Consider the following 27248-nt stretch of genomic DNA (forward strand, 5'->3'; position numbering starts at 1 on the left):
ATTCTGGGAGCAAATCACTTTGTCATCACTACATAACTCCACCCCTTAAATATGAAAGTATTATTTTTTATTCATACATATCAATCCTGCCAATGACACTAATATGTACACACAAGCAGTCTCTTCACTCTGTCAGAAGACAACTCTTTTTTTCTCTCAATGGTTTTGTCACATGATTGATGTTAGAGACTCTCCTTACGTCAAACCTGTCTGCCTCTTCCCATCTTTATCACACTTTATCTAAACGTGTGATCACCTGAAACAATGATACAACATTCTGTGACTTCAAATAAGTGTTATAGCTAGTACAGTGGATTTCAAAAGCAGCTGAGGCAGAAAGGTTCGATGACAGTGACAGAAACTGCCCACGCTGAATCTATGAAGACACTCTGATACGAACTGGTGTATGGTTATTACAAACAAATATGATTTGTGTTCATTGTTTGCCAGCTGAAAGCAGCGGTGCGCTTCCTCATGCAATTCCACATAAAACGAAGCGTTCGTACGGAATTATTAATTATTATTTTACAGCTGGCTGTATGAATTTCTCCGTATCAATAAAATGCTAAATGATATTTGGCTAAATGCCTAAATGACTAGTTTTAGCGCTTGAAGCATTTTTGGTGATCTCACTGGGTGCAGGTGGAGTAATCGGTAGTGTAAACTTGGCGTAATGCAGTTAATTTGGCACAGATTTCTCTGGCTCTTCCGCATTGCTCCATGCGCTCCAAAGGTGTTCCTGATGGGAGGAGAAACAGAGAGGCCGCGTCTCAAACCACACCGAGCTGCCTAACTGTGCGCTATTAGGATTTTAGCCATTTACAAATGGTGAGAACCTTGTGTCTTTCATTTACAGAATGTTTTAGAATAAAAATATATACATAAAAATATATGCAAATATATATATATATATATATATATATATATATATATATATATAGTATATATATATATATATATATATATATACAGATTTTTAGAATCGTGTAGAAAAACTTTTAATCATTTTTTAAATCATTTTATTAATTGAATCTTTATTCAGCGTATTTATATTGTAATTTATATTGCTTTTAATCGCAGCTAGAAGTTTATAGACGCGTGCAACATTTTTGGGCACATCTATTATATGCGCGCGCGCATGTGTGTGTGTGTTTGTGTGCGACAGTGGGAGGGAGGGGGCGCAAATAACCCCCCCAAAACGAATGCTGTCTAGGTAGGCAGCTCGCTTGGTTTGAGACACAGTCACTAGTTGTTCTTGCCCCGCGCATCTCTGCGCTCCAGAGATCTCAAGCCCTGACTCCTGTGTCTGTAACTCAGCGCGAGCCGAACCTGTTGCACGCAGCCTGCTGTGGAGCTCTAGCGCGCGGCCGGACAGCAGGAGAACTCCTGCAACTCTCACACAGCAGCTGACACCAGGAGGACATATCTTTAGCGTCACTGAACACCTTCAGGAGACCCCTGCAGGTCAGTACACCCCACCTCTAGTGAGCAGCAGGTGAATACTCTTCGTTTACTTTGAGTCTGCTAACGTATACTAACATATATGCTGCACAGCCGTTTCACTGTTACCAAGCCATCATTTACTTCGGGTAAGTGTGAACCGAGATCTAACACCACTTTATATGAGTAAATTGCATAAAGTGGGCTTTTTGAGATGAATTCTGAGAATCTGTGAATAAACTGTTGAGTGACAGGCGAGTGTAGTTTTACAGATTTTAATAGATTTCAACAGTGAGGGAGGTAAAATCGATGTGAAAACATATTAGACTACAGCAGAAATCATCAGCATTAGCAGGTTTATTTAGTCGAAAGCGTTTGACTGTTACAGTGAAGAATTTACAGTACATTTTGATCAATATAGAGGCCACAAAAAGTATTTGGACATTTTGTCTACACTGTTTGAATGTCATTGATTTCGGCGTATTAAAAAAAAAACAATAGTAAAAGGGTTGTTAGGGTTAAAATGCTAAAACAATAATATATTGTGTGTTTGTTTGTTTTGTGTGTGTTCCTCTGATAGGACGCCTGTGTGAACACTAAAAAACATCCCAAAATCACCAAATCTCCAGCTAATCACAGTGAAATTAGCTCTGATAAAAGCTCCTTCAGAATCGAAGAACAGATGATACTTGATGTGATGTTTTGTTGTGATGTTCAGTTATATTTCTCTTTAATCTCCAAATAGTCCACTATGTGCTGCTTAGTTTAATTTTTAATTTTTGTATTTTTTTTACTTGTAACTATTATAAAGAGACCTCTGCAGAGAATAGATTTTTCAGCAAACGCAACACAAACTATATTCAAGCTGAGATTTAGACTGAGATTAAGTTGTGTTTCGTCTGTAGTGTTTGTGAAAACTTCGGCTTAACAGAGACATTACTTTGCGGGTTTTAACCGAGTAAAAGATCTATGTGTCAAATTTACAAAAATACTGTCAAATATAATTTACTAATTATTAGATGTCTAAAATCGATGTAAAGCATCATTATGGAGATAGACATATGTAAATATATGAAACCTCAGTGTTGTTTCCTATACACTGCCGTGTGTGATCACTGGGTTTGTGTGAAGCACTGTTCTCTGCTTTAGAACAACATTTTGAATTGTAAAAACTAAAGCTAACACACTCTTCAGACTATAGCTGTGTGTATGTAATCTCATGTCACAATCATTTTAATCAGATGAAGTCATTTACTGTATTTACTGTATGAATGTTTCAGTGTCCTAAAGACGGAAACATCATTTGGTTATTATCATAGATTTAAAAACGGATGTTTTTGTTTCTTTGCTGATTTGAGAGCACAATATGAATGAAGGCCGACATCTACTAGTGTAAGTTTCATTATGTTCTAATATATGAACTACAGTAACATATAAAAAAGAACAAAAAAGTATTTGCCGATGTAAGCACCCTTTAATTCAAGAACTAAAGTCAGATTCTTGTGACAGTCACAAATAGCGACTAACGCACATAGTCTGGCCTGCTGTTATTTAGGGAAATCAAAGGACCTTATGACATTTATGATGCGTTACACAAATTGCGAAATTAATGTGAAAGAGTGGTCACGAAAAATCTAATTCTGCTTTACCCGTAAATCTGGGGTCAGCTTTGTCATTCGGTTCAGACTGTGCTTTTGCATAGTAAGTAACCATTAAAGTGGGAGGGCAAGAAAAAAAAACAGAAACTGAAAATCGAAATTGAAAAGTTTTTCATTGGACTCAGAGTTCTGCCCGTAATTGTTGTGTGTTTTATTGTGATGTGTACTTTTGTCTTACAGCAGTGTGCTGTTTAACTCGTCACTGTGTTTGTGTGTGTTTACATGTACAGTGCAGTCTGAAAGTCTGAGACTAGTGAAAATGCTCCTGTTGTCTGTTTTAACACGAATTTTCCATTACAAACTGTATCATCAGTATTATGTATTGTGATTTTAAATATGAACATAAATTCAATATTTTGTCTCTTTGATGATCATGTTCTCCAGCGTGGTTTAAAAACAACATCTTGTGCTTCAGTGGAAGCAAGAAAACGTGATTAGTCTCCTAGAAATCGAAAATATATATATATATGTTTTTTTAAAGATTTTTATTTTTATTTTATTTTTTTGGTTTCACTTTATTTTGATGGTCCCTTAAACACATTCTGTTGACTAGAAGTAATAAGTAACACCTACATGTCTACTAACTCTCACTAGAGTATTAGTAGACTGGTAGGGTTAGGGTTAGAATAAGTTGACATGTACTCGCAAAGTTACTATTAGTCAGTAGTATGTCTGTTGGGAGGACATGACAATAAAGAGTTAGTAGATATTAATAAAACAGTCTACTAATAATCTGATGAGAGTTAGTACACAGGTGCAACATTACTTATAGTCAACAGAATGTTCAAAAGGAACTATCAATTTTTTTTTTTTCTTTGGTTGAATTAGCATTCGAATCCCAGATTTTCAATGTGGTTTCAGATTTTAGCATGCTGAAAAGCTCAGGGAATGTACAGTGAAACAAATCCAGCCGTTTGAGATCAGAGAGTATGACGTGTTATATAACTGGTGTGGACTTTACCCTGTTGTCATAAATGTAAGGTGTGGAAATCGCAGCAGAAACCCTGTTTACACTGATTTTGAAGGGTAAAATGCTTGTCACTTTGTGCTGCACATGCTGCTGACAGAGACATGCACTTTGCTCATTTATTTCTGATGCACTGAAACTACAGCGAGTGTAAGCACTCAGTCTTCACAGTACAGCTTTTTTAGTATAAGCTGAGTACAGTGTGTGTGTATTTGTCTGCATGTTTTGTGTGTGTGTGTGTGTGTGTGTGTGTGTGTGTGTGTGTGTGTGTGTGTGTGTGTGTGTGTGTGTGTGTGTGTGTGTGTGTGTGTGTGTGTGTGCATTTTCAGGAGTGGCTGTTTGGTTTCAGCGTAAAGATGATGGATTGCATCTCTTTTGAAATGGACCCGATATGCTTTAGTGCATTATCTTGCACATGTTCGCACACAGATTGCAGGATTATACAGAAGCATTGACATCATTAGAGGCCATAAGCCACACCTTATCCAAAGACGCCTCCTTCGCTTTGCATTTCAGTGGGCTGGAACCTCATTTCCAAGAACCAGTTATGGCACCATTGCATGCGTGGAGGCATATTCATCCGTGGGCTGTTTACGATGTGCATTTGTGTATGTGTGTGTGTGTGTGTGTGTGTGCGCTTTAGCTATAGTGTTGATTTGTGTCAGTTTACTGGTGCTAATTTATCAATGCTTTTTGGTTACATTTTAATTCGCCAGTCCACTTTAGACATTCTACTAACTATAAGTAACGTTGCCTCTACATGTCAGCTAACTCTCATTAGATGAAATAGAATAAGTTAACATGCACTTGCATAGTTACTTACAGTTAGTAGATTGCATTAGTGGACTATCAAAATAAAGTATCACCTGCTTTTTTTATCATTTATGTATAATTTTTTAATCCAACCTATAAAGTATGCATGTTACGAACAAGATTTGAATACTGACATTTCAAAAGTATGGAAAATGACATTAATATTTCAGAACATTGTCATTCAGAAGTCGCAATAATGCATTTGAACATGAAGTCTTTTTTAATGTTTCTCCTTCCTTAGCCTGAACTACTTCAGCCGACATATTTTTATAGATGGTGTGCAAAACTACGCTGCTTTTATAATTGCATCTATCAAATGAAAGCGGAGTGAATTTCTGTGTAAATCATTTGTACTTTGCATTTTTGGACTGAAGTGAATTTTGGTTTTGTGGTTTTGTGAACGCTTCACACAGAAATCCGTTCTGCGTGTGTGTGTCATGAATGTGAGTATACATTCTTATCTCCTGCTCTTATGGCGTTTAATTTAAACCGTGATGCAATTGTCCATAAACAAGCGTACAATGTGAAATGGAGCACTTAGGGTGAAGTCCAGAAGGCCCCATGATTTCAGGTCGTATCAAAGACTGTAATTCATACTGAAGGTTCGATGTCAGTGAGACACTAAACATTCAGCTCGCTCCGAGTCGCTTCCCAAAGAGCTTTCACAGTAGCGCCATCGGTGCATGTTTTCAGTCATGATGTGACCAAAACTGAACCTCTCCCCCCTTTCCTGTCCACATCGAGGAACAGTGAAGACCCTTCCTCTCATTTCATGGGATCTGTAGCCGGAGTGCATTATGAAGGCCTTGACAGAGAGCATGTTCCTTCCTTATCCGTTTAGGAAGCTCCGCATAACCCCCAGGAGAGCCGTCCACCGTTAACTCGTTCCTATTAAAAGTAATTGGGAGAAAGTTCATGTCCTTAGATGTTGCGCAAATCAAAATGCTTCAGAAGCTTCACAGTTCAGCTTCGTTTTTGCTCAAGTCCCTTGTGAACGTTTGGCTTTAACATCAGAACAGATTGTTTGTCCCTTACTCAAATGTCCCGTTTCGAGACGAATCTCCAGATGAGTCATAGTTTGAATCTACGGAAATGGGCAGTAGTTCATGTGTTTTGTTCATATTTCTTTATTCACAAAAAAAGTGTATTTTGGTGGTTTGGTTTTATTCGCTGTAGTGTCTCTCCTAAAAGCTCCCTCATGTCAAGGACAGTAAAAATGAATGGATTACTTTAATCAGTCCACGCTTATCAGTTATCTTGACGCATCTCTTTGTTAAGACAACTGAAAGTTTCAGACGACACGTGAACAGCCTAATTTTACTTTTGCCTCTCTTTGTCAGTTTATTAGAAGTGCTGCTCGTATCCGACGCTCTTCTGTGAAGAGAAGTGGAACCAGCAGAGTTTTGAGTGAGAATGAAGCAACAGGAAGTCATCTGGCTAGCCTTACACCTCATAGCAGGACCACATGATACTTAGCTGTCTGCACTTTTGCTGAGGCCGTGAAGTGTCAAAACCAGCCAAAAAAAATTTTCTTCAGTTCCTGTTCGATTTAATATAACCACAGTAATAGCCACTCACTTGCCCATTCGCTGAAGTCAAAAGTTCAGTGTACTTTATCGACCCAAATCGTCTTGGATCTTACCTCAGGAAAAGCTCTCGGGTCGTGAGGGTGAGCTATAGTTTTATTGCATGCTGTTGCCTTTTTTTTTTTTTTTTTTACATGTCTTGGTTTAGGTGCAGAGTTTATGTTCCTTTCATAACTGTCTGCTGAAACTTGTCGAAACGGTCTGGACGGCTATCAACCAAAGTGTTGAAATAGTGAAAAGATTTCATAATTAAATTACAGGCCAGTGCTTTGCAGCAGTCCTTTTTGTAAATCAAAATGAGCAAGTCAATAAACAGAGTTAGGGAATGCTGATTCATTGCTTTAAAGGGACAGTTCACCCGAAAATCCTCATGTTGCTTCAAATCTGTATGACTTTCTTTTTCTGCCGAACAAAAAAAGAGAGATATTAAGAAGACTGTTGATACAATGTAAAAACAGGGCCCACTGTATAACTGTGAAGGAATTTTCTGTATGTATTTACCTGTATTTTAAATTATGCAATTTGTTGTCCTGTGTTTTATTCTGCTTTTTTCTTCTCTCTTTTTTATATAGTATATCAAACCATCGTAGTTACTATTGACTTCCACTGTATGGAGAAAAAACACTGACACTTTTACAGAAATTCGTCTCTTATGTTCAACAGAAAATCATACAGTTTAGTCATTTTAGGATTTTTTTTGGGGGGAGGGGGGTGAGCTATCCCTTTAAATGCTTTCAGAAGTATTTCGCTTTACTGGTCATAATTCATTCATAATAGTTTAGGTTTTTTTAAAAACAGTGGGTGGTTATGTATGGTAAATACTAATCACTAGTAATTAAATGCTTTGCTTTCCTTATGATCAGAAGCACTGTGAAGAAATCCCCCAGTGAGCTCATTTTTGAACACGTCAGAAAAATAAATCAGGGTCCACTCGTGCCATGGTTAAGGGATTCATGCCAGCCTACCTAAAATGTGGTCAGAAACGCGTATGACGCGACACCTGCATCAAAGTGGCACATGCGTGCTGTGCAAAATCAGTACCAGCCGAGTAGGCGGCCAGACGACTTTATTGTCTGGTAGAGACTCATAGTGAGAGGGCAGGGGTCAGACTTCAGTATGGAGGCAGCTGTAGCTGAGTGCTGAGCTCAGGCAGTCATATGTTTCTGCATCTTCTGCCCTCCCTGACAAAGCTTTGAGGTCAGGCTGGGTACTCCCCCTCCCCGGAGACCAAGCCGCCCCAACAAACTCCTCCATCCTTCTTCTGAGGAAAGAGTTGCATCAGGTGATAGTTGATACGGTGAACTTCTGCGAATAGCTTAAAGGATTAGTTCAGCCAGCGGAGAAAATCGACATTATTCACTCACTCTCAAACACTTATTCTGGTGTTTGTTCTTAAAAAAAAAAGCTGAATCTTTAGGCAGCTCATTTGACAGCAACCAAGCACATATTCACACTGTGCCATGCATCTCTAATACACTGACTGACAAAGAGAGCAGCTGTGGAGGGTTTTAGAAAACTCACATTATGTTATGATTCCTCTATGATGTTTTTGTGAGCTTGTGTTATACAGAAATAGTGCGACTGATTTATGATGCAAGACCAAATTGAATAGCTGAAGGTGACATGTTTTTTTTTCAAAGCTATTTTGTCCCATATAATCAAACCTCAAACATCGGTTGAGTTTTGTAACACCATAGACAGATGCGTATTACAGGAACCTGAGAAAATAAGAATTATGCCCTATTATCAGATTTTGAGAAGTGTTATCATTCATAGAATCGCCATTGGGAATCTTTCCAGGAAACAGAAGTCATTTCTGTGTGCGGTAGAGTCCCTTGTCAGCTTGTGCTCGACGTGCAGATGCCTGGAACCTGAATGCAGTCAAGCAGGTTCTTCTTGAACGCGCTCCGCTTTTAACGGCGATTGCCTTTTTTTTAGTGCAGCGCCAGGCTTCTGTAACGTGTAGTGCAAAGCAATTTAAAAATCACACGTCTAGAGCCCAGAGACGACACTTTAGTAGGTGAACTTTATTTTTTTCCATATTGTCTAGAAACCATTATTTTGGGGGGATCTTTCTTGCTTTAAACGTGGCCTCATTCTTTTTCGATTTGGCATTTATTTGATGTTCTTAGGAAATAGTGGGAAACATCACAGTCCTGTTGCAATAGTGTCCCTCCAGAATAGATTTCACATAACAGCCTGCTTTGCTTGACTTACTAACATCAGCAGTGAAGTCTGTACAATCACTGCAGCACCTCAGTGTAATACATTAAACAATCTCAGTGTAACGTTAATTAAACTTAGCATGTGTACTCCATAGAGTGCTGTTACTTTACGTCTGACAAAAAAACGAGTGAAAAGAGCAAATATTGGGAAATTAATTTGTGTTAAATTCTGAATCCACTGACAGACCTAATGAAAATCTAGCTGTTTTATTATCAGAAACAGATTTCTGAAGCCGTGCCTGCGGTTCTTCAAGTCGATGTTTAGTTTTGAGTTTTGTCTCAGCTTCCACATTCACTGCAAGATCAGACTTGGTTGGAGGACGCAGCACTGAAATCTCTCCATTAGGGGTTGGTTCACGTGGTGTTTGTTGTCTTTTGTTAAGATACAGGGCATTAACGTGACAATTTATCATGTATTGTTATGTTCTGTTCGCACGTCATATCGGTGCAAACAGTTTGTGCCAATGAAAGGTACGACGACTTGAGCGCCCCATTGTCCCCCAGTGTTTCTCAGAGTTATGTAATGAAGAATATGCAAGTGCTGGCTGGTGATAAGCTATAGATGTAGTCGTAACACACTGCGGTGTCAAAAATACAGGTTTGACCTTCTATTTCGATGGGCTTGTGGTTTCAACCAAAAATATCTCTAGGTTTTCAACCACTTGAGTCGAAGGAGTACTGTAGGAGAGCTTGTCTCACTAAACTACGACAACTTTTGCCAACGAGAGCAAACGATGTTTACCACATTTCAAAACGGGCATGTTATGAACGGAAACCTTTTACTAAGAATAGACAGTTCCACAGCTCACTGTGTCAAGAAAAGCTGTTCTCCCTACTGACAAAAGACAATTGGGAGTGGGAGGATTGTCGGGTTGATTGCATCCCGATCGGACGGGAATAAGGATGTGTCAGACCTGTTGGTATTTATGGAAAGTCGCTGGGAATTTCCAGGTATCTCACTTCATCCAGGTTTGCGGGGGAATAAAATCATCTCTCGTGTTTAGCATGAGTCGAAAGCTGCTGTTCCAGTCTGGTGCTGAAAGATTTTCGGGTGGGAAAACTTTACATTTAAACCCCTTTGTGCCATCCGGACAAGACCAGAACTGTTTAATCTGTGTCAATTATAGGTTTTGTCCCTGAAAAGAGCACTTGTTGTTGTATATGTGCTTTTCTGAGGGAAGAACTGTGTATTCAGATATTGGAGAATCGAGTGGTTCACACAATTTCTGCAGTGTGGAGCTTGATTATATAACATTTTGCACATGGTTGATCGAGCAGGCCGATGCAGTTTGTCATTGATGGTTTAACCATGTTAGACTTCGGTTTATTATCAACAGCGATCTTTTCTCTGTGGCAATTGCACTCTGAATTTTTATTCTATATTTAGCACTTCTGCCTATCCCTGAAGCGTTTACAGAAGAGCCTGAAAAATTAATATTTAAAAACCATTCAGACATCTCATAACGTATGTCACATGAAATGAGTCCCTTCGCTTTAAAACCATCGACTTCACTATAGGTGACTGTAGACTTGTCCAACAAGGGATAAGCGCTGCTACTGAGGACAGAAGGTCTCGTATGCATTACCTCTTAAATTTACCTGCAAAGTATCAAATAAATGAAATCTGTGCCGTTAACCGAAGTATAGACCACCAAAAGAGGAACACTGAACAGATAGCAGAGATGTGGCATCACACTATATCAACAACACATAGTAATATGGCATAATTCTGTAAATATTTAAATTTTAAGAGCTTGAATTCATTATTTCTGCTCAAGTAAGAACAGAAAACACCGCGGAGCGGCAGCAACCTCAACACAAAGACACGTTTTTCACCAAGCAGTCGAGCAATGATGCTTTTAAAGGATTTCAATGGAAAAAGCAAGCTGAGGTGTGCGTTTCTGTGCTGAACTGAAAATAATGGGAATGAATGTTTTTTAAACCAGTCAAACAGTTGGAGCCAGTGTTGCTGGCCATGATGCTCAAACAAACAGACCAGTGTTTTGAAAGCGACACACAGCGTTACACTTTTCTAGGAAATCAGCCTACAGTCTCTTAGACTTTAATTGTTTCTGAATATTCTACAATGAAATGATTACACACTTCACCTTTGCTGAACATCCACGCTTTAGCATGTGCCACAGCGATATAGCTGGACAATGTCCAAGGTCAGACAAAATGTGATTATAACCATATTTTGGCATGTGTTTCTGATATATGCATGCCAGAAAACTGAATCAGTAACTCTATTCTGATGTTTTATAGCTCATTTACACGTGATGGAATAAGTTAGCGTTAAACGCTGAATAGAAGGTTTTTTTTTTTTTTTTTTGCGGTTCCTTTTTCACACAAACGGTCTGTAGAAGCCAGTCTAATTTGGTGGCATGTTCACACTTTGAGCATCTTTAAGTCTCAGCACAAGTGTTTTTTACACCAGGAGCGGAGCTCATCTTCTGGTGGGCTTGATATCTGAGGTGTTTTGACACTTTATACTATAGTGTTTCGTGTTGTCAGAGGCTTTTTAATATTTTCTCTCTTCTCACTCTCTTTGAATGTTTTCTCACATGACATTCAGAGGTTTTGAATGTGTTCATATCCTTCATAAAAGTGTGCATTTGTATTTATCGGGGACAATACACTATAATTACCATAAATGTGCCTGATTTAGCCGGAATTGTTCATTTCATCTATACTGTAGTTCCTGGAAAACTACATGTACTTACTATGGGTTTAAGACTGAGTTTTGGTTAATGTTAGTTGCTGTTATTTATGCTTAAGTGTTACCAGTTTTTTATTATTTAAATGCAATTAATTAAATATATTTTACAGTAGTAAAATACATTGCAAAAGTGGTAATTGTTACCTTAAAGAGCTGTTTCTACCTGATTTAACCCATTAAAATTGTTTGATTGGTATACATTGATATATATATAGGTTGATTCAGTGCTGTAAACTAATATTTTTGACTAGTTAATTTATGTTTTTTCAGTGTAACTTGATTAATTATGAGAATTTACCATGATAAAATAATCATAGTCATTCTTGCTTCTTGCTTAAGATTAGTTACTTGACTTAAATCAATTTTAATTATCAGTATCTTGAGTTATATGGTTATAAGCAGATTTTATTTGACCTTGAACATTGTCCAGTTATGGCGCTGAGGCACATGTTAAAACGTGGATGTTATTCCTAAAGATATGTAATCATAACAATCTAAAGATTGAGCAGAATTTGACAGTAACAAAATTAATAATTTTCTAGGGAAAACACCATAACTTTCACAGCAGCAGGAAGTACATTCCAGTCCTTGATTGCTCTGTAAAATCATAATACGTACATTTAAATAAAAAAATAAAAAGACTTAGATTTAGTGTGTCCTTGTTACATGTGTTGCATGTATTTACTATAGTATATACTACAATTACAAGCAATTAATGCAAAAATAACCTTAAACCCATATTAAGTACACATTGTTAATTATATTATATAGTTATATGTGTGTAATTACACTGTAATAAGAACATACTAAAAGTGTGGCCAGAATTTTTTCATATAGTTGAGACCAAGGTATCACCGTTTTTATAATAACTGTGGTACACTTGAAAAATGGTAACCTGCATTTGTTTCTACCTGACGTTTTGAGTTTGTTGGTATAAATGAATGTATTCAGGTTGATTCAGTGATATTAAATAATAATTTTGACTTGAATAAAACCATTTGACTTATATTTTACCATTTTTAGGTTAGGCTTTTCCCCCTCTTTTCTCTCTTTCAGTGTAGCTATTGTGTTTTTGCCAAATCTATCATTGCAATGGCAAATGTCTCTAGAGATTAAAAAACAAACAAACAAAAAAAAAAGCAATGACACACAAAACATGATGTAGCTTGTGGAAAAACTCTCAGTGAATGATCTTGGATCCAGAGTTGTTGATGTTTTTGAGGTTCTTACTAGAACACAGGGTTGCCTTTGGCCTCATTCTGCGGTTCGTCTTTCTTTGGCAGACATGGTGGACACGCAGACGTTTGCCTGGCCCGTGGGATTCGGCCTGAGCGCTCTGGAGCTGGACGAACTCGACGACAGCTCGCACTCCATGGGCATGAAACCCTTCTCCACGCTGGACTACACCACCATCTCCGGCATCGAGTACGAGCCGAGTCCGCCGCAGAACGAGATGCCGCACATGATGGATCTGACGCAGATGTACAACTACAGAGCGCAGGAGAACTACAGGATGCAGGAGAGCGTCTACAGAGCTCAAGAGAGCAGCTACACTGCTGAAGAGAGCAGCTACAGAGCACACCAACCCCAAAGTACGCTTCCCTTTGACTCATTCACTGGGAACCTACATGCGTGATAGTTTTCCAGTAGACAAAGGTTTACAAGAGGGGAGTTCACCTAAACATTATTTACGCACTCTGTGGATTTTTAATGTTTGGGTGAATTTTCCTTCAAGCCTTTTATTTTTACACTAATATGTAAGTGGCCATTTAATTAATGCATTTTGGTCTGACTCTTGATACAAACCTGCTCTCTCTGATCTGTTTTCAGATTCTATCAAACTTGAACCCGGGTCTCCTCCACAGTTTGTGGAGAACAGCCTGTCATTTTCCAAACCTCATGAAGATCAGGCCACCTCAGTGTTAAACATCGAGTGTCGTGTGTGTGGAGACAAGGCCTCTGGCTTCCATTACGGCGTTCACGCCTGCGAGGGCTGCAAGGTACGCTTTAAACTCCTTTAAAGATCATTTCTCTCATTAATAACACGCACTACACTCTCAGATAAAAGTACCTTTGAGACAGTGCCTGAATCCCACACTAGCTGTCATGAATCCAGGCCTCGTATGGTGAATGTTTTTAAAGCAGTTCACTAAGAATGAATTGTGTTCATTTGTACGCTCCATCTGTGTTCTTTCAGCATCGGATGCACAACAGGTTCTGAGCACATTTCACAATGTACAACACTGCAGTTCGGCCGCCTGAAACGACACCAAAACTGGTGGAGATTCACTCATTACTGCTACATTTCACACACAATTACAAAAGAAACGGCACAATTTCAAAGTACACTCTTAAAAATAAAGGAGCTTCACGATGCCATAGAAGAACCTTTTTGTCTAAATGGTTTCATAAAGAACTTTTAACATCTGAAGAACCTTTACATTTCCCAAAAGCTTCTTTGTGGTGAAAGAAGGTTCTTCAGATTATAAAAAGGTAAGAAAGAGGTGCTTCTTTAAAGAACCTTTGACTGAATGGTTCTTTGTGGAACTAAAAAGGGTTACATATTAAATGAAATATGACATTTTTGAAGTAGAAAAACTAAAATGGTATTTTCTGAAAAATAAACTCCATATAAAAAAACTCCCATAATGCATGTTATTTTAATTGTAAATAAGATGTGAATGAGAGCTAGTATGCCCAATATAGTGGGCTTCAAATATTTTTAAAAAATTCAATACATTTTAATGACTAAATACTAATAAATGTAGTATTTTTTATCAACTATTACCTTTATTAAATTATAATAATAATAATTAGTAACAAATGACTAGAATATAATATCACAATACAAGATTTCCGTTAAAACACTAAACTGAAAAAAGTATATTTACTTTACATTTTGCGACTTGTTTGGAATCTGAGCGTCTACAAAAAGTCACATTAACAGTGTCTTTCATTTACTTACAACTAGAAATATGCACTGAAAAATGTATTCTACATTATAACATATGTTTAATTTTCACGTGTGTACCCCAGATTTTCAGTGTGAACCCCTTTATAGATTTGGACGTGAAATGTGTGCGCTAACACATAATTATAACTGTAACTATTTTAGACCAATGTGATTTCGACCCAGCACTACGCAATAGAAAAAATCGAACTTCCAGCAAAATATATTGTCACGTATTGCTTGTCGACTTGTTAGCGCATAGATTTCATGCATGACGCTCAATTCTAGTCGAACACTTGAACCCAAAGCATCTCAGAACACAGAAGCCGGCGGGAGTTCTGCGTCTTACTGGATGCAGAGAGGTGACAGCTTTTGTGGGGTTCAGACTCACCACTTTTCGCTTTTCAGCTCAGATCTTTAACCAACACACCACACCGCCCACACACACACACACACACACACACACCAGGAGCTTTGAACAGCCGAATGTGTTAATACCCCGAACACACCAAGCTCTTCCAGTCATTCTGATAAATTTAGAACATTGAACATCAAATCGGTTCTCAGACATGCAGATAAGGTCTGAAAATGCCCTGAACCTGTCTGTCACTTCAACCGCAAACCCCCGGCAAGTTTCCACTGTGGCAGAAATATACATGGGCAGAAAGATATGTCTCAATAAGAATAATCATCTGAGTGGGTGACCCAGACATCTCAGGTGCTCACGTTTCCCACACACTCAACATGTGCTCTTTGATGATGCATCTCACAGAAGCTTCAAAAGAGCTCCACATTTAACGCTTTTTATACACACAATATAAATGCCATTTATCATTTATGTAAAGTGTTGACGTGTAGAATTTGCAAGCGGATGATCCTTTAAAAAAATGCAAATCTTGCGGTTAACCACATCCCGCTCGATGTGCTGCATTCTCTGAAAAATGAAAGGACTTCTCCAGAACCGTTTTATGAGCGCTTGTGTGAAAAACACATTTCGGAATATGCTAAATTTGGGATGTTCCTACACTAGGGCTTTACTATAAATGGAACACCGCATTTTTGCTCACTAGAGAAACTGGCTAAATGCAGGTATTGTTCCGCCGTCCCATCCCTTCACAATGCTCGAAGAAGAGTTCAGCCAACCAGGTTAACTCATTTATTGTTTAACAATACAAAGCCACGGTGTTATATATTTTTGGCCTACAATGTTTCTAAATTTAAAAGTGGAGAGATCAAGAGGCAGAGTAAATGCATGAAAAACATCCTCTTTTAAAAAGGCTCTTTCCTGTGTGTATAGTTCTCACATCGGTATGTATTTTTTACCTGCTTAAAAATACTGCATGGAGCCAGTCTTTGACTACACCAGTATATGAAAATGTCTACCAAAAATAGATTCGGTCAGCGCCTTTTTGCGCCCTGTATTGTTTCCACTTTAAACACGCTTAACGGACGCACTCTTGAGGGAAATCTTCTGCTTCTGCTCTTTTTTAAATGATCGTGTAAAAGCGTATTTGCCGTTGCACGTGCTTGTTGAGGTCCAACCGTGCGGGATTTCATAATAATCGCACAGGCATTCTCTATGAATGACCTCGAGTCAAGACAAAGACTAACAAGAGTTGTTTTCTGGCCAAAGTCCAAAGCAGGCAGAACTTAATGATATATTATTTAGATAAAAGCGTGCTATCATGAGACCTCGGGTTATCTTCGAGTGTGTAATGACTCGAGTGGCATGTCGTACAGAAATCACTCAAAGGGCCTGTGGTTTGCTTTTTGGATTAAAGCATAACTAACTACACGGATTGGATTCGAAGCGCAGATTTACGCTGAGGATATGTACAGAGCATCACTGTATATTTTCGTATCATACAATATCCATATTCCATGTGATTCCAGTGTTTTTTTAGAAATGCTTCACGGTGGAAATGAAGCATGTGTGTTACTTTGTCTGAGGAACAGGCGAACAATTATGTGATACTGGATCAGACTGATTTGTGAACAAATCAGTTTTTGTTTTCAGGTTTTGAGAACTGAATCAACTAATTCACTCAAAAAAAAAAAAAACGTTCAGACGTTACTGCTTTTATAAACTCTCATGAATATGTGAAGTAGAGCTGGTGAGGATATAAAGGTTTACATTTTCAGTCAGTTCCTCGCACAAATCTGCTGTATATATAGCATTCATATGGTCTACTTAGGGCCATGTTTACTAACAGCTAGCAGCAGCACAAACGCTCTTCTAGGGTTATAAAGTTAAAAATGTCAGGATTTGCACTGAAAAGCCGTGACCTTCATCTGAGCTTATTGCATTGTAGGAGTTTGCATGATTTATTTAAACAATAAATCATGCAAGGTGATTTACTTTAGACAGTTTACTAGTATTTGACACTCCGAAAAACTGCATTTTGTTCTGATGCTCATTTACCCTGTTCGGTAGATCTTTATGGTACTTTTGCATGCTTTTCGAAGATCCAAAGTTTCAGTCCCCATTTGAATGTAAAAGAGCAGCCGGTACGTTTCTCCAAATGTTTTCTTTTGAGGGGTAAGAAAGTTTTCATTTTGGAGGTGAATTAAAAGATTCATTTGGACTGAACTTTTCCTTTAACTAATGAAACAGGCGCTACCGAAACATGACAGTGTGTCGTAGCTAATAGTGGCAGCTGGTGAGCGTTCGGGCCGCGGGTCTATAGGAACTGCTATTGTGCTTCTTGACAATAAGCTGAATAGATCAGATGTTTTTTAAAGAATTCTAACAAGGCATCAGGAAAGCCTTTTCCCCTTCCTTCCTAACGACATTCCTTGTCTGTTTTGGCAGGGATTCTTCCGCAGAACCATTCGACTGAAGCTGGTCTATGACCACTGCGACCTGCACTGCCGCATCCACAAGAAGAGTCGCAACAAGTGCCAGTACTGCCGCTTTCAGAAGTGCCTGATGGTGGGCATGTCACACAACGGTGAGCTGAGCATGAACCCGCGCTCATGAGAAAGGCCCTGCCGTTTCACAGAACTGGTTTCTGTTTGAACCACTCGAGGCAGACTCTTTCAATGCTACGCTCTGAGACAACTGCGCTTTGCCTCGGATGCCTTGTTGTTTCCTTTGTGTGGTCTCCTGCTGCAACATATGTGGCATTTCTTTCAGAACGTGCAGAGATCTTGTGAGTGTGAGTGTGTGTGTGTGTGTGTGTGTGTGTGTGCGCATGTGCTTGCATGTGTGTGTTCGTTGCCTCAGGGCTTAAAGGCAAAGTGACACCTTACTTGCAACCCTGCAACCGCATGAGTCCTGGTTAAAACACCTCAGTGTGGAACACCACAACATTACCAACAGCTGATAGACTATCTGTCTACCTATCTATCTATCTATCTATCTATCTATCTATCTATCTATCTATCTATCTAACAAACCAAACAACCAAACAACAAACAAAACATACATCTATCTATCTATCTATCTGTCTATCTATCTATCTATCTATCTATATCTATCTATCTATCTATCTATCTATCTATCTATCTATCTGTCTCTGTGTGTCTATCTATCTATCTATCTTGTCTGTCTACTGTATCTATTTGAACTATTTTTATCTATTTTTGTGTTTTTATTTTAAGTTCTTAATATTTTTTCTTTCTCATTTAGTTTAGAGCATGTATTACAGATTTTTTTCCCCTATAGACTATTATAAAAGAGAATAAATATAAATAAAATCCCTGTATTTGTTTATATATTTATGTTTAAATGTACAGTTTTAATTTGGTAGTCTGTTTTCGCTTTTATTTATATTTTATTATTATTAATTTTGTATTGTTTTTCTTTAATGTTTTTCTTTTATCCTTTCCATTTAGTTTAAAGCAGTTTTATTACAGATTCTTTTCCTAAAGGATCTTATACAATGATAAGCATCTTATAAAATAACATCCATGTTTATGTTTAAATGTACAGTTTGTAATGATTTAGTTTGCTTGTCTGTTTTTCTCTTTTTTTTAAATTGGATTTTTAAATTAAAAAAAAAAAAAGTTTTCTTTAATTCTTTCATTTCATATTTTCCATTTTTAGCATTAAATGCACATTATTATTAAACTACCTGTTAAATAATAAATTAAATCAGATTAAGATATTTATTTATATTTATGCTTACATGTATGGTTTTGTTATGCTTCTCTTTTTTTATTTATTTCTTTTTTTCTTTTTTTCCTTTAATACTTTCATTTCCTCTTTTCCATTTAGCTTAAAGCTTTTATTCCGGATTCTTTCTGTGAAGGCTCTTACAAACAGGCTCTTGAGTCGCGCCGTGTTTAAGCGTCTCCGAGTGCACTGAAGTTGATTGCAGGTGTTATGCTGCGTGCAGCGAGGTCAGTCAGGTTTAGTGTCAGCAGCTCGCCACAGTCCCATTGGCTTGCTCTGTTTTCCCTCCTCCCCTTCACACGCTCTCTCTCTGTTTTTTCACGCACTTTGTAATGGTTGGTTGAAATCTGGCTGGGATTTGGCTGCCTTTCTCTTATCAATGATTCATGAAAGCGTGGACAGGCTGCCACAAACATGCTGTGTCACTCGCTCTGGCCTCTGGCCAAGCCGCACATCAGGAGAAACATAGTCCAACATGCACTAGTTTACAAAAGGTGTGATAGTAATGCACACGTCATCTCAATCAGCAAGTCGAGGCATATACATGAAAAAAAAAATGTTTCACAAACATTACAAATATTAGATAACTTCTGCCATTCTGGCTCGAAAGCCGCATGGGTTACAAACTTCAGACGTCACCTTCACAAACGCTCTCCAACCCCCACCAAGACAAACAGTGTGATCAGACAATCCTGATCAAAGGTTTTTCAAATATTTTCACGTGTGAAGAAATGTATATACAATTTCATCTTGTACATTAAATTGAGGGCACTTTTTCACATTTCCTGTCTTACTTGCCAAGGTTTATCGGAAGACACTTAAAAACGTTTTAAGCTCACGTTCAGCTTATTTTCAGTTTCATGCGCAGAATGCTTAGATGTCTTTACGGCTGGTTCTGTCCTTGTTTCTGTTGCCTTTGATCACGTCAGCCGTGCTAGATTCAATGGAAATAGACACAGGTTTCGCAAAGTTGAGATTACAATGCACAGATTCATTTGGTTTTGGTTGGTATTGTTAGTTTAGAAGCTGTGTAAACTTCAGGCCGGTCATGTGAACATCATAAAGAATCCTTATGACGTTTCCATGCAATATTGTATTGAGTAACTAATAATGATAACATGTTTTTCATTTCAGATCTTAAAGGAATAGTGCACTCATAAATAACATTCTGCTATTTTTTTTTTTACTCACTGTTATGTCGTTCCAAACCCATGCTTTTATTTTTTATTTCCCTGGAACACAAAAGGAGAACACTTTTTAAAGAACACTTCCATTGTGGGTTTATATTATACTCTGTGATAAGTTAAACAAGCATATTTAAAGTGCATTTTTATATTGGACAGATCAAAGGTTTAAACCTGTTTTGTTCAGTTAGTCTAAAAGCAAATAACAACTCCCCACATAAAATAAAATAAAATAAAATAAAATAAAATAAAATAAAATAAAAGACACTAAAAAAGACACCCTAATAAGCATTACAGTGTTTTTAAATTTGTCTTTATTTGTTGTAAGTAAACAAAATTAAATTAAACATTAACTAGCAAAATGTTTAGTTTTATCTTATGTGAAAATTATAATATAATATAATTATAATTATAGTTTATAATTATATTATAATATAATATATGTATTTGAATGACGTACATCAAGTAACATTTTTGGCTTATGTCCAAAGAAAATATTTTAAGTAAATAATGTTTTTTTTTACTTTGTATAAATCTTTTTGTCTTTGGAAAAACAAATATTTTTTGAGAAAAACTTCAGCTGAGTATTTAGTTATTTAGTTAGTTAGTTAGTTAGGTAGTTAGATAGTTAGTTAGTTAGTCCAAAAGTTGGTCCAAAGAGTGTTTTTTTTTTTTTTTTTCAGTGTAGGCTGTAAAGTATAGAAGACTCTGTCCTGTTCTTTTGGTAATTATTACATATGGAATGAGGGAGTGTCTCTGATAGAGATAGAGTAGCGTAAAGATATGTCTAGATTACTGCAGGGGCCCATCAGATCAATGACAACATCACTGTCATGTGCACATTTTAGTGTGCATCTTTCTCTTTAACATGAAAAGAACTCAAGCATTGTGGTTCTGTTAATAATGGACCCATATGGACACTGAGTTAATCGTTATATAATATTTAAAATGTACTGAATGTCTAAAATGTTACCATCATACTAAGTGGGTCAAAACCAATATATTTGAGAACTTTTGATTAAATGCTCCTTGTTGTTTTAGATAGAAATGAGAAACTAGGGCATGAGCGTCACTGTTTGAAACGGTCGTAATGACCTGTGTGCTAACATACTGAAACGCTGAAAACAAACTCCCACACGATATCCCCACAGACCCGAGACGTTCAGCGAAGACTGCGAACATGATGGATCTGGGATTTGGGGGTTTTCAACTGTCTGTGTGTTTGCTTTTTTCCCAGCCATTCGTTTTGGTCGAATGCCCCAAGCCGAGAAAGAGAAGCTCTTGGCGGAGTTCTCCACTGACGTGGATCACATGCACCCCGAATCGGCTGATCTCAGAGCCCTGGCCAGGCAACTCTACGAGTCCTATCTGAAGTACTTCCCCCTGACCAAAGCCAAGGCCAGGGCCATACTCTCAGGAAAGACCAGCGACAACACAGTGAGTGCAAACCAGCAGTTTGACAATGTAACCACCCATTAGATGTGTAGCGCTCGACTGAGATGCCTTTTACAGGTGCAGAAATCTGAAACCGTCACAGATAGCACTGTAGCCGCCTAGACGCAACGTGAAGAGCAGTGCACTTGAAGCGTAGCCTAGGCAGAAAATCAGGTTTCCAACGTTAACTGAACACACAGATAATCTCACGCCATGCTTTCTAATCATGTTCTCTATTGCTGTCCACAACCAATCATAAACAACGGCAAGAACATTCCCTAAATGAAAGAATTATTTCCTGGTTGTTATTCCAATTTTGGAAAGAAACCTATGAAACATTCCTGTTTTGTTGACAGTAGAAAGAAGTTCAAATCAAACATACCACTCATAAAACGCCTGCATCACATGTCTTTTACAAGAGATACGACCAAGGCTGTTAGATGCTTGTTTTGACTAATGCAGCCAATGATACCAAACATCTGCTCTCTTCGGAGGAGAAATATTTATAAAGGCACAGACTGCAGAAAGACTGTCCTATAAAAACATAAAAGTAGTATAGATATAAATCTATACATCAGAACCTTCTTAATTCAAACTTGATCAGTTCCACATTCTCAAACTCAATGGAAGCTGACTGACGCGAAACGAAAGATCAGCTTGGGATTTCAGAGAAGGTGTTTTCTGTTCTAATACGAGAGTAAACACTGAGAGGAATTATAGTTAGACAAGAAGAGCTCATTCTGAGCCCATTTGCAGAAGACATGTCATATTACTGCCTAGCTTGATTTGGAGGTGGAACGACATGTTTGAAATGATTACTTAGGAAGTCTTATTGTTCAACAGCATTTTTGAAGTCTTCATAATATCCCTCCTCAACACATACGGTATGCTTTGCCAACGTACTGTAAGCCTGCAGTCCTGCTCAAGAGAGTGGTAGAGTTACCTTCATGTAACAAAGTTAGTGCCATTGAACAGACTGTTTTATACATCATTTACCAAGACATAACTAACTCGCAGTTGAGCTTTAGCACTCTTTCCGCATACTTCAGTCGGACACAAATTTCAAAGGCTGCGAAAGTCAAACTGAGCGTTGTTAAATAAGACAGTCTAAATATGTTCACCTTGGTCTGTTAATGTAAAAGTATAATCTCCCTATAACATTACATCTTAGTTATGACATCCATAAATATGGCTTATCATCTGAAAGATGAAAGTATTAGCAACTTTACATGGCTGCTCAATGTAAAGTTAACCTAGAGAAATGTGCGCTATTCAAGTGTGTGTGTGAGGTGTGGAGCTGAGCAGTAGCTCACTGCAGGACAGATAGAGGCGTCACTGCTAAAATATTTTGTCATTTTTGGTCATACAGATAAGAGTAATACATCTTTTAAATCTGTAAAGACTCTACGTTTATTTGTGTGCACTCACAATAAAAAAATTAATAAATAAAAAAAACACGGCACTTTTGTAAAATAATGAAAGCAAACATGATGCGCTTTCTGCCGTCTCGGTCTCTCTGAACTTGAGCTTGAAACTCTGTGTATATCTTTGCCTTACAGACATTAAAAATATACATCTATAGAGAATGAAATGTCTACATTCAAATGAACTAATTCAAATAGAAAACAAATATTCACAGATTATGTAATCCGACGAGTCGGTGTTGCCGAGTTCATCTCTTAAATCGAAAACAAGGAAAGCACGAGTTTATCAAATTATTAATATGTTAATGCAGCCCCCTTACTGTTTTTCCCTGATTCATTCATAATCAATACTTCTGAAGCTGTGCTTTGGCAAGCTTTATGTGTGTGCTTGAGTGCTTGTTAGACTATGTATGCAATTAAAGGCTCATTATAATGATTTAAATGTTTTATTAATAAACGTACAATTAGTGGACTAATGCTTAAAACTACTAGTCGACCTGAAAAATTCTTAGTCGAGGGCAGCCCTACTGACACGTAATGAATCTTGGGATAGTTTAGGTCACATCTGTAGTATCCTTCATGGCCTGGGAAACAGAGCACACATTTTGAGGCCGCATTTGAAGAAGACTTCGATTTGGAAAAGACTCGTTTGGTATTTGAATTGTGACACAGCTAATGAATCTTGAACCTTCTCGCACAGAGTATGTTTTTGGCTTAAATCTCTGCAACAGCACTTGAGAGAAACCTTGAGAAGTTTATATTCAACCAATGCCAAGATATGCATTTGTATATTTATGTTTTAACTCGGTCTCAAGTCCGAGTCCGAAACCTTATTTTCAGGAGAACTTGGACTCGTATGAGCTGGTCTCGACTAGTAGTAGAAAATATGGTCTCGGGTCTGAGTCTGGATTTGTTTTACTACAACATAGTTTGTTAGTGGAAACAAGCTTGTCTTATTTGTATTGAAAATTCGGTAACGTACGCTTCTTCTTGTTCACAGCCTTTCGTTATTCACGACATGAAGTCTCTGTTGGAAGGCGAGCAGATGATCAACTGCCGGCAGATGCCCATGCAGGAGCACAGGAGGTCCGACATGGGCATCATGCACGAGGTGGAGCTCCGCTTCTTCCACAGCTGCCAGTCGCGCTCGGCCGAAGCCGTCAGCGAAGTCACCGAATTCGCCAAGAGCATCCCTGGCTTCGTGAACCTGGACTTGAACGACCAGGTGACGCTCCTGAAGTACGGCGTCATCGAAGTTCTCATCATCATGATGGCGCCTCTCATGAACAAAGACGGCACCCTCATCTCCTACGGTCAGATCTTCATGACCCGCGAGTTCCTCAAGAGTTTGCGCAAACCCTTCTGTGAAATGATGGAGCCCAAGTTTGAGTTCTCCGTCAAGTTCAACATGCTGGAGCTGGACGACAGCGACATGGCGCTGTTCCTGGCCGTCATCATCCTGAGCGGAGGTGGGTCCTGCTTCAAGAAGCCAAACCTCATCAGGTTTCATCTGTCCCTGATAATTCTGTCTAACCAAAGAGACAAGTAGATGATAAAATTAACCTCAGTTGCATTTTTACTTCAGGTCGACCACAAGCTCAGTGACTCATGATACAATCTCCACTGAGCTTAAACCAAACTCTTGTGATCTAAGCTATCACGAGGTTGTGTCATACCTCAATTTCAATGAAACCAGATCTAGCAGCCGTATATTTGACTCATTATCACTATGCTTGTTTAATTCACACTTCGGCAGTAACCGCAAGGCTCTGCAAGCGTGTGCAGTGCAGTTATCATCTAGTTTTATTGCTGACCAGTGCACTACCATTTAGTAAAATGCTAACCTTGAACTCCGATGATTCAGATACATGATCAAATATTCTGTGGAACATTAAATTATGAAACTGAAGAAAAAAGAAGAAACTAAAAGAAACTTAGAGAACAGGTGAATCTAAAAAACTGACAAGGAAAGCCTGGAAGACTTGGACATAAAGAAAATTAAGCCCCATTATTTATTTATTTTATTTAATTTAATTATGTTATATTATTATTATTATTATTATTATTATTATTATTATTATTATTATTATTATTGTTAATTAAATTATAAACAGCCTGTGTACAATTGTAAAAAAAAAAAAAAAAAAATAAAAAAAAAAAAAATTGATACAAATAAATGAATGTGAATAAACATTGTGGTAGTTTTCGGACTAAATTTAATTGATGGTGATTATAAAAATAAAATCATTGTGAAATATTTGTATAATTTACCTTATTTTTTTTAAAAAAAATATATTTTTTTTTTTATTAACTGTTTTTAATGTGATGTTTTTATCAGAATAATGAGAATTTGGGAGTGGGGTAGTGATTGTCAATTATTATTTTCATAATATTTTTAATAAATTATTTTATTTTTTTATAAATTATTTTCTTTTATTTTTATTTATTTATTTATATTCTAATTTATTTTGTGCCAAAATATGACTGGAAAACCTGAAATTCTTTATGAGATTCACCTGAACAAATCTATCTGGTCTATTATAATTCATGGTTAAATGAACCACTGTCTCAAAACAGACCGATTGATACACTTCTCCATCTTCCTCCGGTAGATCGGCCGGGTCTGCTGAACGTCAAGCCCATCGAGGATCTCCAGGAGACGGTTCTTCATTCTCTGGAGCTGCAGCTGAAGATGAACCATCCCGACTCTCTCCAGCTGTTCGCCAAAGTCCTGCAGAAGATGACGGACCTGCGGCAGCTGGTGACCGACCACGTCCAGCTGATCCAGCTGCTGAAAGAGACAGAGGTGGACTGGTGCTTGCACCCGCTTCTGCAGGAGATCATGAGGGACTTGTACTAGTGTGTGCTTTGCAGATGCACACTGTTTTTACTCTGAGTTTGGTTTACTGCTCTGATGTAGTCGGTGAAGTTTTTGCACTGTAAAAAACTTTTGTCAGCAGAGAAACTAGAACAGAGTGTTACGCGTTTGACAGCGACAGCTTTGTGATTCGTTTCTGGCTTTCAAGAGTGCCGTGCCCAATGCAACGGCGCTGGTTAAAGAGGGCAGTACCACTGTGAAGATGTTTTACCAGGTGATTTAAAACCACACTTGTGTTTGTGCATTCATAGCTCTTACAGATAAAGCCACGGAAACATAAAAGTGACACTCCATATTTCATTTTTTAAAATGACACAAATACAGTGTGTGCAAGAGTCTGACACCACACCACAAGTTAGGGATTTTTTATTTAACCCTCAAATCAAGCATTTAACAAAAAAGAAGAAGAAAGATACGTTTTCTGAGTGACTAGGCAAATATAAATAAATTTTAATTTCAAATAGTGGCAATCACCATGTAAACTCATTTAATAGAGATTTTTCAAATTCTGCTGATTTAATCTGTAATTATTAAATATATACACGGGGGTTAAATCAAACTCAACATGCTTCAAAAAGTATTTTGAACTTCAACAGAAGCAAAAAAAAAAAAAAAAAAAAAAAGACTGGTGTTTGTCACTATTTTATATTTAATTTATTATATATTTAAATGTATTTTATTAGAAGAGAATACAAATGAATCAGAAGCAAGAACTCGTGGTCTCAGACTTTTAGACCCTGTTTTATCATGTTTAATTTTTGGCCATTATCAAACGGTTTCAAATAGCACTAACAAAGTTCACATTTACAAAAGAGTGCCACATGTATGTCTCCAACATTTGTTGATGTAGGGCTGCAATAAAAGTTACTTGTCTTGGACGGAGAAGAGAAAACTAAACACACACCACTATCATCAGATGTACCAAAGAGCTGCCGTTTGTCTCGAACTATGCACGGAATATATGAATATGTAAGCGTGTCGTTTCATTTTAACCACTGATATGTCACAGGTGACAATTTCCTCTTTTTCTTGTTTTTGCTTATACATGGAGCAAATACAACCCATACTTAGATTATTTTCCATCTGCTCTTTTTGCCTCAAATTCTGAACTTAAGTGTGTTGTCTTTTACATATATAAAAAAAAAATTTAAAACTGGGGACTTTTTGTTTTTGTCTTGCTTTATTTTTCCAAATCATTCTAAAGCCTTAATTTTTTTTTTTTTACTTAAATTCACAAAATGTATGTAAATAAAAAAAAGGGAGCATCTTTCGTAAATTTTAAATGCCATGTAAGCCGTTTAATGTCAATTGTATTTGAATATGTAAATAAATATTTTCAAACTATGTGAACTTCTGGAGTAACTGTGTGGTTTCTACACTTCTGATTGACATGTGATATGCTCAAGTCACTGCACACCTTTATCACGGCCGCCTACGCGCTGCAGTGTGTGTGTGTTTTAATTAATGTCTTCCTATTGAAGTGTTGAGCAGGCAGGGTGCGTGCAGCTCCATAACACGCAAAGCTACTTTGAGTCATTATATCTTGCTTTTATTGCGTGTGTGTCTGAACACACCCTGTTGTGATTGCAAAACGTGAACTTCACTGCACCCCGCAGCAGATGCATATCTCCTTTGACGAAATATCATTTCCAGCTGGACGGGACAGGAATATTTCTTCCTTTTGATAGAAAAAGGTTTGAGTTACAATGAAGGATCTTGAATGCTAAAAGATGTTTGATTTGAAGGGGAAGTGGGAGACTGGCAGATGTGAGGCATCATTAGTTTCTGCTGATTGATGTCTGTCACAATCTTATTCAGGACAAAAGCATTTTAAAACAAAACCAGCAAGTATA

General features: G+C 37.6%; 1 protein-coding gene across 1 annotated transcript; it reads left to right on the forward strand.

Moving 5' to 3' along the window:
- The first annotated feature begins 1470 nt into the window (after nucleotides 1–1470).
- On the forward strand, nucleotides 1471–26553 carry pparg (peroxisome proliferator-activated receptor gamma). The gene is made up of 7 exons (XM_042765856.1): nucleotides 1471–1589; nucleotides 12692–13000; nucleotides 13239–13408; nucleotides 17171–17309; nucleotides 20897–21096; nucleotides 23518–23986; nucleotides 25130–26553. The coding sequence occupies exons 1-7, from the start codon at nucleotides 1544–1546 to the stop codon at nucleotides 25375–25377; spliced, it is 1581 nt and encodes a 526-aa protein (XP_042621790.1). The 5' UTR covers nucleotides 1471–1543; the 3' UTR covers nucleotides 25378–26553.
- Nucleotides 26554–27248: the final 695 nt, after the last annotated feature.

Source organism: Cyprinus carpio, chromosome A11 (genome assembly GCF_018340385.1).
Source record: "Cyprinus carpio isolate SPL01 chromosome A11, ASM1834038v1, whole genome shotgun sequence".
NCBI classification, from domain to species: domain Eukaryota; kingdom Metazoa; phylum Chordata; class Actinopteri; order Cypriniformes; family Cyprinidae; genus Cyprinus; species Cyprinus carpio.